Source organism: Mandrillus leucophaeus, unplaced genomic scaffold (assembly GCF_000951045.1).
Source record: "Mandrillus leucophaeus isolate KB7577 unplaced genomic scaffold, Mleu.le_1.0 Scaffold43, whole genome shotgun sequence".
Classification (NCBI taxonomy): domain Eukaryota; kingdom Metazoa; phylum Chordata; class Mammalia; order Primates; family Cercopithecidae; genus Mandrillus; species Mandrillus leucophaeus.
Window position 1 is genome coordinate 861681 of NW_012104587.1, and position 11832 is coordinate 873512.

At 52.3% G+C, this 11832-nt stretch overlaps 2 protein-coding genes across 5 annotated transcripts in view; one reads left to right on the plus strand and one right to left on the minus strand.

Moving 5' to 3' along the window:
• Positions 1-10318, plus strand: part of BEST1 (bestrophin 1) — a 16288-nt gene extending 5970 nt beyond the window's left edge. For 2 of the 4 annotated variants that reach the window (XM_011993352.1, XM_011993353.1), the window contains 9 exons: positions 533-627; positions 1149-1382; positions 2282-2436; positions 2824-2901; positions 3607-3759; positions 5398-5478; positions 5788-5939; positions 8145-8783; positions 9952-10318. In XM_011993352.1, coding sequence (XP_011848742.1) covers positions 533-627; positions 1149-1382; positions 2282-2436; positions 2824-2901; positions 3607-3759; positions 5398-5478; positions 5788-5939; positions 8145-8783; positions 9952-9970 — 1606 coding nt within the window. In that variant the 3' untranslated portion in view covers positions 9971-10318. Of the gene's footprint in view, positions 1-532; positions 628-657; positions 820-1148; positions 1383-2281; positions 2437-2823; positions 2902-3606; positions 3760-5397; positions 5479-5787; positions 5940-8144; positions 8784-9951 lie in introns of those variants that run through there. The other 2 variants (XM_011993355.1, XM_011993354.1) reach the window with 2 other exon arrangements.
• Positions 10142-11832, minus strand: part of FTH1 (ferritin, heavy polypeptide 1) — a 4521-nt gene continuing 2830 nt past the window's right edge. The window contains exons 4-6 of the mRNA XM_011993570.1: positions 11224-11432; positions 10838-10963; positions 10142-10746 (exon numbers count right to left, since the gene is read on the minus strand). Of these exons, the coding sequence (XP_011848960.1) occupies positions 10582-10746; positions 10838-10963; positions 11224-11432 (500 nt within the window). The 3' untranslated portion in view covers positions 10142-10581. The remainder of the gene's footprint in view (positions 10747-10837; positions 10964-11223; positions 11433-11832) is intronic.

Here is an 11832-nt window from a genome sequence, read left to right on the forward strand (position 1 = left end):
GCCCGGCCCAAACACTCTGTTTTGGCCTGCTTTTAAAAACTGACCCCTGGCTGCGTTCAAAGGGTCAGGGTGTCTGAAACTGGCCTCTGCAGCAGGACCTGAACTACACATCTCCCAGTGGCCAGTGTGAGGATTCTCCCCACAAGAAACCACTGGAGGGGGCCTCCTCTAGCCTGTCCGGGTTAGGGGCTGCACAAGGAGCATCATGGACCTGGCTCAAGCCTCAGGAGGGGACCTGGGCTGGCGAAAATGTGGGACAGCATCGAGGCAGTCCCACTCCTGCAGTAAGTCATGATTGTGCCACTGCACTCGAGCCTGGGTAAGAGAGCAAGATCCTATCTGAAAACAAACGAACAAACAAAAACCAATAAACCAAAAACATGTATCTAAACAATAAAATAGAGGACAGATATAATCACAGAATATATGACAGCATTTTAAATTGAAAAAGGGCCGGGCTAGACCTGGGGACAGTCTCAGCCATCTCCTCGCTGCTGCGTCCACACATGTCCACCCCCACACCCACCCCCAGGCTGGCCCTCACAGAAGAGCAACAGCTGATGTTTGAGAAGCTGACTCTGTATTGCGACAGCTACATCCAGCTCATCCCCATTTCCTTCGTGCTGGGTGAGTTCCCCCTTCTGGCTGTTCTGGGTCCCCGTGGCCGCCCAGGCTCCAGACAGGCCAGGGGAGGACCACGAGGAGCTGAGGCAAGGGGCTGTCGTGGGGGAAGCGGGGACGCCAGCGGCAGGTCGGCGCCTCTCTGTAGTTCAGGGAAAGGTGCGGACTGCAGCCAGAGAGACTGAAGTTAGACGTTAGGTAAGACGTCCTGCTGCTAGCAATGAAAACCCCATTTTCTGAGGGAAGCGCTGACATCATGGTCCCTGGAGCCCCTGCGCGGGAGGGAGGGTGTCTGGCGGATTTCTGGGACCAGCAGGGGGCCCCCCGGGAGACAGAACCCTTGGAGCTCTCGCGCCTCCATGAGAGGCTCTGCCTGCCTCCCGCTCCTGAGCGCCTTCCAGGAGGGTTGGGGGCTAGGCCCGCTCGCAGCAGAAAGCTGGAGGAGCCGAGGCATCACCCGGCGCTGGGCCCTGGGCTCTGGCCGCAGCCTGGCCCCTCGCCCCTCGCCCCCCGCCCCTCCTGCCCAGGCTTCTACGTGACGCTGGTCGTGACCCGCTGGTGGAACCAGTACGAGAACCTGCCGTGGCCCGACCGCCTCATGAGCTTGGTGTCGGGCTTCGTCGAAGGCAAGGACGAGCAAGGCCGGCTGCTGCGGCGCACGCTCATCCGCTACGCCAACCTGGGCAACGTGCTCATCTTGCGCAGCGTCAGCACCGCGGTCTACAAGCGCTTCCCCAGCGCCCAGCACCTGGTGCAAGCAGGTGGGCTGATCTGGAGCAACGGGGCGGATGAGGCGGAGCCAGGGGCCATGATGGGCTCCGCAACAATGGAAGATGGGTGGAGCCAAAGTCCCCCGGACTCAGGGGATTGGGTGAAGCCAAGAGTGGGGTGGGGTCAAGATTTGGGGGTCCAATTGGGCGGGACAGAGTCAGGTGTCTGAAGGTGGGGCGAGGCCAGGAGCCCACCCTCCGAGAGTAGGTGTCTGAGGACCCTTGAGAGATAATGGAAAGAAGGGTGATGGCTTGGGAACTGGTGAGGTACTAGGGTCTACCTCCCTCTGCCCTTGCCCCTTCTGATCTCCGGTTTCCACTCTCGAGGTATGGGACATTGGTCTCTGACTCCCCCTCAGCCTTGCCTGAACTGGTCCTGGTTAATAAGACAGATCCAGGCTAGGCGTGGTGGCTCTCGCCTGTAACCCCAGCGCTTTCGGAGGCGAAGGTGGGAAGATCGCTTGAGCCCAGGAGTTTGAGACGCCCCTGAGCAACGTAGGGAGACCCCCATCTCTACAAAAACATTAAAAATTAGCAGGGCATGGTGGCTTGTGCCTGTAGTCTGAGGCTGAGTATCGGGAGGCTGAGGTAGGAGGATCACTTGAGCCCAGGAATTCCAGGCTGCAGTGAGCTAGGATCGCATCACTGCATTCCAACCTAGGTGACAGAGCCAGACCCAGTCTCTGGAAATAAATAAATACCCTGCCCACATGCTCAGCCCAGAATAGCACATAGTAGGTGCTCAGAAATATTGTTGTTGTTGAAAGAAAGAAGATGGCAAAGGAGTGCTGAGGTTCCTATAGGTCAGCAGGTCCTGGCCTGGCCACCGGATGCCAGCCATCCCTTCTGCAGGTTCTCCCACCCACCGCTTTCTTCACTCCACTCTGCAGGCTTTATGACCCCGGCAGAACACAAGCAGTTGGAGAAGCTGAGCTTACCACACAACATGTTCTGGGTGCCCTGGGTGTGGTTTGCCAACCTGTCAATGAAGGCGTGGCTTGGAGGTCGAATCCGGGACCCTATCCTGCTCCAGAGCCTGCTGAACGTGAGTCCACTACGCAGACAGAGCTGCCGCGGAGTGGGAAGGGTTGTGGTCCACAGGAAACAAGGTTTCCTGCAAAGAAAAGGCTCGAGCTCCCGAGAGTCTTCCCAGAGCCCGAAGTGGGGTTGCAGAATCTTTTCCAACAGCATTCCACAGCCCGAGGTGGTCCCTCCTCAGATGCCCCTCCTTCCTCTCTGAGTCTGTGAGGTCCTGGTTCTTTTTTGATAGATGAGGAAGTTGAGACACAAAGAGGTTTAGTGAGCTGCCCATGACCACACAGCCAGGAATGGACCATGAGTACCAGGCCCTGGTACTTGGAGAAGCGTGGGGGTGAGCCCAGGGTGGGGGCAGGTGGTGTTCAGAACCCCATCCCTCCCTGCTGCCCCCCAGGAGATGAACACCTTGCGCACTCAGTGTGGACACCTGTATGCCTACGACTGGATTAGTATCCCACTGGTGTATACACAGGTGAGGACTAGGCTGGCAAGGCTGCCCTTTTGGGAAACTGAGGCTGGAAGGACCAAGGAAGCAGCTGGGATGGGAAGGGCTCACCTAGAGGCTGAGTAAGTGGCTCCCCCAGGAGTTGGGTCCGCACTTTGAAGTTGGGTCTAGACTTTGAAGTGCCGAGTTCTTAGAGACCAGGCTCCTGCCTGACGCAGTCCAGTAGGGGTGGTGTGATTATCCCCATTTTAAAGAGAGGTTGGCCAGGCGCAGTGGCTCACGCCTGTAATCCCAGCATGTTGGGAAGCTGAGGCAGGTGGATCACCTGAGGTCAGGAGTTTGAGACCAATCTGGCCAACATGGCAAAACCCCATGTCTACTAAAAATACAAAAATTAGCTGGGCATGGTGGCGCATGCCTGTAATCCCAGCTACTTGGGAGGCTGAGGCAGGAGACTCGCTTGAACCCGGGAAGCGGAGGTTGCAGTGAGTGAAGATCGCACCACTGTACTCCAGCCTGGACGACAGAGCAAGACTCTGTCTCAAACAAACAAACAAAAAAAGGGGGGCGGTTAACAGAGACTCTAAGTCACGTGAGTGTGCAAGTCAGAACAAGGCCTCGGTCTCCTGTCTCAGACTCCCAGCCCCGGGAGCATCCTGATTTCAGGGTTCCCACCTAGTCCTTTGCTGCTGCACCCTCCTCCTCCTCCTCCTCCTCCTCGTCCTCCTCCAGGTGGTGACTGTGGCGGTGTACAGCTTCTTCCTGACTTGTCTAGTTGGGCGGCAGTTTCTGAACCCGGCCAAGGCCTACCCTGGCCATGAGCTGGACCTCGTTGTGCCCGTCTTCACATTCCTGCAGTTCTTCTTCTATGTTGGCTGGTTGAAGGTGAGCCTCTCCAGGGCCCCTCTCGGCTGGAGGCATGGCCAGAGGGGTCATGGCCAGCAGCTGCCTGAGACGAGGACGCATTGTCAGGAAAGGAAGGTCTCATGGGTAGAAAGCAGCGAGCAGGGCCCCGACCACAGCCCTCTGGTCTGCACATTCCCATGTTGTTACATATGAGGAAACTGAGACTCCAGTGGGGCCTTCTTGAGGCCTGAGTCTGCTTCCAAGGCTGCACCCAAGGCCCAGACTTAGCAGCTTGAGGGACAAGGAGAGCTCAGTCAGTCTAACCATTTGCTGCTCCCTCAAGAGAATATTCTTCAAACGTTTGTCCAGAGAATAGGGGAATTCATGGAATCGGAGTGGCAGTGGCAGGCCCTGCTGGTGAGGACACTTCTCATCTCTGCTTAAAACAAAGCCCCTGAGGCCAGGTGCCGTGGCTCATGCCTGTAATCCCAACACTTTAGGAGGCCGAGGCGGGTGGATCACCTGAGGTCAGGAGTTCGAGACCAGCCTGACCAACATGGTGAAACTCCGTCTCTACTAAAAATACAAAAATTAGCCAAGCGTGGTGGTGCACACCTGTAATCCCAGCTACTTGGGAGGCTGAGGCAGGAGGATCGCTTGAACCCCGGAGTCAGAGGTTGCGGTGAGCTGAGATCGCACCACTGCACTCCAGTCTGGGCAAAAGAATGAAACTCCGTCTCAAACAACAACAACAACCACCACCACCACCACCACCACACACACAAAAGCCCTAAGGTTCACTAGCTCCGCCCTTTACAAGGCAGATTGGCACCACCTCTCCTTATTCAAGATGCCTGTTGGGGTGTCTTGTTCCTCACCTCGAGTGGCTTGTCCAGGTATTCCCTCCCACCACAGCCAGTACGCCAAACAGGAGTTCTCAATCCCAGTTTTCTCTCCAACTCTTTATCTTTCCTTCCTTCTGTTGCCCACCCACTCTCTCTCCCTTCCTACCTTCCTTTATTTTTTGGTAGTGGGGGTGTAAGTCTCCATCTCTGCCCTTCCTGTTGCTGTGACACACACACACACACACACACACACACGCATGCATTCCTATTTCTCTAAATTCCCCCTGCCCCCCAGTTATCTTTGGTTTCTACAGATCAAAACAAATCACACTTTTATGCTTGAAATTCTCCAAGGTGCCTCAGTGGCCTGCAAGATGTCCCCTGGACCCCGAAGGCAGAGACGTGCCACCTCTTCGGGGCTTTGTTAGGGCATTTTAGAGATTGCTATCCAGTAATCTGCCCACCTAGACCGCCCTTTAGTTCAGCCCAGCTTCAGTATATATCTTTGTTGCAGGAATGAATAAAATTATGCAACTCCAGGTAAGATACATGAGGTGAGATAAAGGTGATGACTCAGCCGAGTGATACACTCAGGGACAACTGTGGGTGCTCAGGGAAGGACTGGCTCAGGAGAGTTAGAGGGGCTGTGTCCAGAAGTGTGTGGGTGCCCACAGGTGTGGGGGGCTGGAGCCCTAAACTCTGGCTTTGAAGACAGTGGTCAGGCAGGAAGGGCATCATGTGGTGTGGAAATGGCAGCAGCTGAGGTTTAAGTGGGGAGGCTGGCTTTGAGGAGTCCTGCCTGAGGGTTTACAGAGCCTCACCTGTCCCCAAGGTGGCAGAGCAGCTCATCAACCCGTTTGGAGAGGACGATGATGATTTTGAGACCAACTGGATTGTCGATAGGAATTTGCAGGTATGGGGAGAGGGAGAGAGGCCATACCATGGACCTTCCCCACAGTGGACCCAAAGAGAGGACCCCACTGTTCTGTAGGGAGGTCTCACAGTGAATGATCACCCCTTCCCCTCCTCGCTCCTGCAGCCATTCACTCACAGGATTCTCACCTCAATCTCTGAGGCTGCAGGCAGGCACCCATCTCCCCATTTCACAGACAGGGAAACTGAGGTCCAGAGAGAGGGAGAGATTCCTCCAAGTCATCAGGCACGTACAAGGTCCTGCCTGGGATGACCTTTCTGTGGGACTTCTTCTGCCCCTGGTGACCAGGTGTCCCTGCTGGCTGTGGATGAGATGCACCAGGACCTGCCTCGGATGGAGCCAGACATGTACTGGAATGAGCCTGAGCCACACCCCCCCTACACAGCTGCTTCCGCCCAGTTCCGTCGAGCCTCCTTTATGGGCTCCACCTTCAACATCAGGTATGGCCAGTGCCAGGGGGCTGGGTGGGAAGCCCCTCCTAGTGCAGGGCCTAGGAACTTAGAATAGCACTAGGTAATACATACTGGGTGCCTCAGTAAGTGTCAGGCACTGTACTATGCTCTTTATAAATAGTAACTATTTTTTCCTCCCAATAATTTTGGTTTGTTATCCCAAGTGTTCAGATGATTAAAGTACAGGTTCAGAAACAGTAAGTTGCCCAAGGCCACATAGCTAGCAAATGGTGCATCTGCTACTCGAAGGACAGCCTGTGATCAGTGATGCAGTGGAAGGTTAGGACCTGGCTCCTGTCATCCAGAACTATGTTTTCTTTTCTTTTTGAGACAGAGTCTCGCTCTGTCACCCAGGTTGGAGCGCAGTGTTGTGATCTCGGCTCACTGCAACCTCCGCCTCCTGGGTTCAAGTGATTCTCCTGCCTCAGCCTCCCTAGTAGCTGGGATTACAGGTGCCCACCACCAGAACCGGATAATTTTTGTACTTTTAGTAGAGACGAGGTTTCACCATGTTGGCCAGGCTGGTCTCGAACTCCTGACCAGTAATCTGCCCGCTTTGGCCTCCCAAAGTGCTGGAATTATAGGTGTCAGAACTGTGTTTTCTGATAAGCTACGGTGCTTGGATGGGAAGTGGAAGTGGGGTTCCCTGGGATGGGGAAGGGGCAGCAAACATATCCTAGCAGGCAGCCAGGCCATCACAGGTACCTCCTGAATTGACTTTGTCCTACCGAGTAAAGGGCTCAGGCCACCCACAGCAGCCAGACTTATCCTCACATAGTCCCACTTCCCTGATTCCATCTGAATCCCTCTTGAGCTGCAGTGGGCTGAAGGGCTATCCCAGCTGGTCCTTTCTCCCCAGGACAAGAGTTGAAAGTGCCTTAGAGTGTTGGGCACATATCAGGGTTCATACTCAAGGTTTTCTTCCACAGTATCCAGTGCTGTTCTCGGCTTGTTCTTTTCTCTTTCCATTTTTTTTTTTTTTTTTTTTAAACGGAGTTTTGCCCTTGTTGCCCAGGCTGGAGTGCAGTGGCACAGTCTCGGCTCACTGCAACCTCTGCCTCCCAGGTTCAAACAATTCTCCTGCCTCAGCCTCCTGAGTAGCTGGGATTACGGGTGCCTGCCACCAAGCCTGGCTAATTTTTATATTTTTAGTAGAGAGAGTTTCACCATGTTGGCCAGGATGGTCTCAAACTCCTGACCTCAGGTGATCCACCCTCCTCGGCCTCCCAAAGTGCTGGGATTACAAGTGTGAGTCACCGTGCCTGGCCACTTGTTCTTTTAAGAACCAAGTATCCTACTGGACTGCAATTGAGTTTAACTAGAGTCTATAGTTTGAGGAAGAGTTGGGAAGGTGATCAAATGAAGGCTGGAGGCTTGCTTAGGTCATAAACATTTCTGGAGGATGACTTTGAGCCCTACATGGTCTGTACCCCAGCAGCTGAAGGTTGTGGGGGGGAAAGCTGAAAACAGAACAATAAAGCATAGACCTTGTCTCCAAGGAATGCGCAATTTACGGAGGGAGCTCAAACCCAAGCCTCAAACTGTGGATACAAGGTACAAAGTACTGGACATCTAGGAAAGGGACAGAACATGGAACACAGTCACCTTTGTCTGCCTGGAGGTGGCTTCCAGCAGGGTCTGGAGCTGGGCCATGGAACATGGGAAGAATCTGAACTTGGGCAAGGGCAGGCCATACTCTGTGGTAGATAAGCTTTCCGTTGCAGGGTAAAGGTCTTGGGCTCCTGGGATGCCTGTTGCTAGGAAGCCAAATTTCCCTTTGTGGATGTCGCTCCCAGTTGGAACTACAAATCCCTGGCATTGCCCAGAGTCACTCATGGGCCTCATCTGAACCACTCATGCCAGGGCACCAGTGTTTCTAACTGCCTGGAGTGGGGGGGTTTTAAAGGGGAAGTGAATGATGAGGAGGGCTTTACATGCCAGGCAGGGGTGGTTGAGGGGGTTGGGTGTTAACTCTGGTCAAGAGGGAGTCAACGAACAGTGAGGTGAGCAGGGCCTGGAGGGATCACCGGGAGGTACAGGATGGATCAGGAGAGAGGTGAGAGCTGGGGTATTGTGAGGAAGATGGTGTGGCCTTGGCTTGGGCCAACCGAGAGAGAGGAGGGGGTAAGAGAGAAGGCCAGGTGTTAGTCCTTTGTCCACTGGCCCAGCCCTGCATCTCCTGCTTCTTTCCAGCCTGAACAAAGAGGAGATGGAGTTTCAGCCCAATCAGGAGGACAAAGAGGACGCTCACACTGGCATCATTGGCCGCTTCCTAGGGCTGCAGTCCCATGATCACCATCCTCCCAGGGCAAACTCAAGGACCAAACTACTGTGGCCCAAGAGGGAATCCCTTCTCCACGAGGGCCTGCCCAAAAACCACAAGGCAGTCAAACAGAACGTTAGGGGCCAGGAAGACAACAAGGCCTGGAAGCTTAAAGCTGTAGACGCCTTCAAGTCTGCCCCACTGTATCAGAGGCCAGGCTACTACAGTGCCCCACAGACGCCCCTCAGCCCCACTCCCATGTTCTTCCCCCCAGAACCATCAGTGCTGTCAAAACTTCACAGTGTCACAGGCATAGACACCAAAGACAAAAGCCTAAAGACTGTGAGTTCTGGGGCCAAGAACTGTTCTGAATTGCTCTCAGGGAGCGATGGGGCCTTGATGGAGCACTCAGAAGTATCTCACGTGAGGAGGAAAACCGTGGAGTTTAACCTGACGGATATGCCAGAGATCCCCGAAAGTCATCTCAAAAAACCTTTGGAACTATCAACAACCAACATACACGCTACACTAAAAGATCACGTGGATCCTTATTGGGCCTTGGAAAACAGGTCTGTCCTCTACCCGAACCAGGGGCACTGTATTGCCCTGTGCCCCACCCCAGCTTCCCTTGCTCTGAAGCTACCCTTCCTCCACAATTTCCTAGGGTTCCATCACTGCCAGAGCACGCTGGACCTATGCCCAGCACTGGCTTGGGGTATATACTTGGCCACCTCCACAGGGGTCCTAGGGAAGTGATCGGGACCTTTTCTCACTTCACCCAAGAGCCTGGTATCAGCAGGAAGACTTCTAGGGAGCAGGTGAAGGCAGCTGAGGTTGTGCTGACCAGAGCGCTGCTAGAGAACTGTCCCAGGGCTGACAGGCCAGGCTTAGCTGAACAGATGTTATCACTGGCCCCAACTTACTTTGAGCAAGGGTGGCTGACCCAAAACCATGGGGTGGCAGTCAGCTGGATGACAGATGAACACTTCCCCATAACCATTTAGGGTAGTACCCAAGCACTAGTGATGGTGACATTGAGGGTGTCCGGGGCCCTTAGGTCATTTTCTCACTGCCTGGGGCACCTCACCAAAATACTTCACGCTTCCTTGGGGTCAGCCCGAAGCTGTCACAAAATCAGATGTTTCCCTTTATTCCAGATTTTCTGGGCACTTTCACCCAATTGGAAACACCCCATTTCAGCCCCAATCATGAGGGGAGGGTGTATAACTTCCCTTTTCTGGATTCTCAAGCAGTTACTTTCAGTCAGAACACCCAGCTATTATAATTGAAAACTTAAAAGGGCAACAGTTTCAGTCTTGCTTCTAGGGCTAGACAGGAACTTGGCAAACATCTGTGGCTTGTTTAGCAAAGGATGTTATTTCAGAATCTTGTCTTGGGCTGGGTGTGGAGGCAGGCAGATCATGTGAGGTCAGGAGTTTGAGACCAACCTAGCCAACACGAAACCCTACCAAAATAATACAAAAATCAGCTGGGTGTTGTCGCATGTGCCCGTGGTCCCAACTCAGGAGGTTGAGGGGAGAATTGCTTGAACAGGAGGCGGAGGTTGCACTGAGACTGAGCAACTGCACTCCAGCCTGGGCGATGGAGTGAGACCCTGTCTCAAAAAAAAAAAAAAAGGGATCCTCTCAACCTTTGTTCTCCTACTGCAACATTTTAGTATTTGAAATGAAGGTTCCTTCCATATTCACACTGTTAATTCTCTCCCATTCTCACTAGGGATGAAGCACATTCCTAACGTGCTTCCCAACGGGGATGCTTCGCCAGCCAGGTCCTCTCTGGTGTGTACACCAGCAGGACACCGATCCAGTCACAGCCATATAGCTGTCCACACTGAAGAACATGTCCTATGACAGCCTGAATCAAATGGTTAGTTTAATAGATAAAATCAGCAGTCCAGGACTACTTCAGCCTTTAATGCCTTTCATTCATAAAAATTATGAAAGCTAGACTGAACCATCGGAAACATTTAGCTCAGACACTGGATTGAGAGTCAGGAACCCTTAATCCTGTCTGAATCCAAGACAGCCATACCTTAGTATACTGCCCAAACTAAGGCGTTTAATAAATACAAATACTCTGTTTCTTTTTGATTAGTGTGATTAGAACTGAGCAACGGCACTTAAGGAATCTGGAAGATAGACTGGATAGATTTCTGATTCATCCCAAGACCTCAAAGACAACACCTGGGTACCAAATTTCTTTATTTGAAGGAATGGTACAAATCAAAGAACTTAAGTGGATGTTTTGGTACAACTTATAGAAAAGGTAAAGGAAACCCCAACATGCATGCACTGCCTTGGTGACCAGGGAAGTCACCCCATGGCTATAGGGAAATTAGCCTGAGGCTTAGCTTTCATTATCACTGTCTCCCAGGGTGTGCTTGTCAAAGAGATACTCTGCCAAGCCAGATTCGGGTGCTCCCATCTTGCGCAAGTTGGTCACGTGGTCACCCAATTCTTTGATGGCTTTCACCTGCTCATTCAGGTAATGTGTCTCAATGAAGTCACACAACTACAAAACAATGGGCAAGACAGTTAGTGGACAGCTTTCCCAATCCCTAAGGCAAATGATTTCCTCTATTTCCTGGGTTTCCAGTACTCACATGGGGGTCATTTTTGTCAGTGGCCAGTTTGTGCAGTTCCAGTAGTGACTGATTCACATTTTTTTCCAAATGTAAAGCACACTCCATTGCATTCAGCCCGCTCTCCCAGTCGTCATAGTCTGGTTTCTGAACGAGGAGGATAGGTTAATGCATCTCTACCAACTAACCTACAAATCAGCAAGCCCGTCATCTCTAACCACCACGCTTTGGCAAAAGGGACATTACTATTTGCCTAATTTAGTTTAGATGGTAAGCCTAAAAAAACCACGAAAGGCAAAAGCCCAGTGTATCATCACTTTATAAGGGCAACTGCTAGTTTAAGTGATTTCTGATACCCAAACACGGCTAGATGATGAAGTATGACACCCCTAGGATCTTTTGTTCACCTTAATATCCTGAAGGAAGATTCGGCCACCTCGTTGGTTCTGCAGCTTCATCAGTTTCTCGGCATGTTCCCTTTCCTCATGAGATTGGTGAAGAAAGTATTTGGCAAAGTTCTTCAAAGCCACATCATCGCGGTCAAAGTAGTAAGACTGAAAGGAGAACACTGAATGTGTTATATTAGGGATCCCCAAAGACAGGTAGCTGTGATGGTCTACACTGAGGCAAGACGGTCTAGATAGTCAGCCTAGGCTTCCTTTCTCAAGGCGCAGCATGAAGGGGTCAGTGCCCAAGGAAACTGGGGGCAGATGAGCTACTGGATTGAACCCAACAGTAATCTTTCTATTCTAATAGAAAACTGAAACTTGATCCTTCAAAGTTTACTTCAAGGACTTCAAGGAACCTTTAGATTATGGGCATTGCCTGGGGCAATGTCTTAAGGATCTGTATTAGTGCACAGAAAACTTTCATTGTCTGATGAGAGGGTGCTGGGGTACTGATCCTGCACTTAGTCCTTTTCTCCTCCCTGTTCCTGGATTAACCATCTTAAACCATGGTTAAAACAAAGAGCTCAGGAGCCTGCCAGCTGTACCGCGATTTATTTATAAAATTAA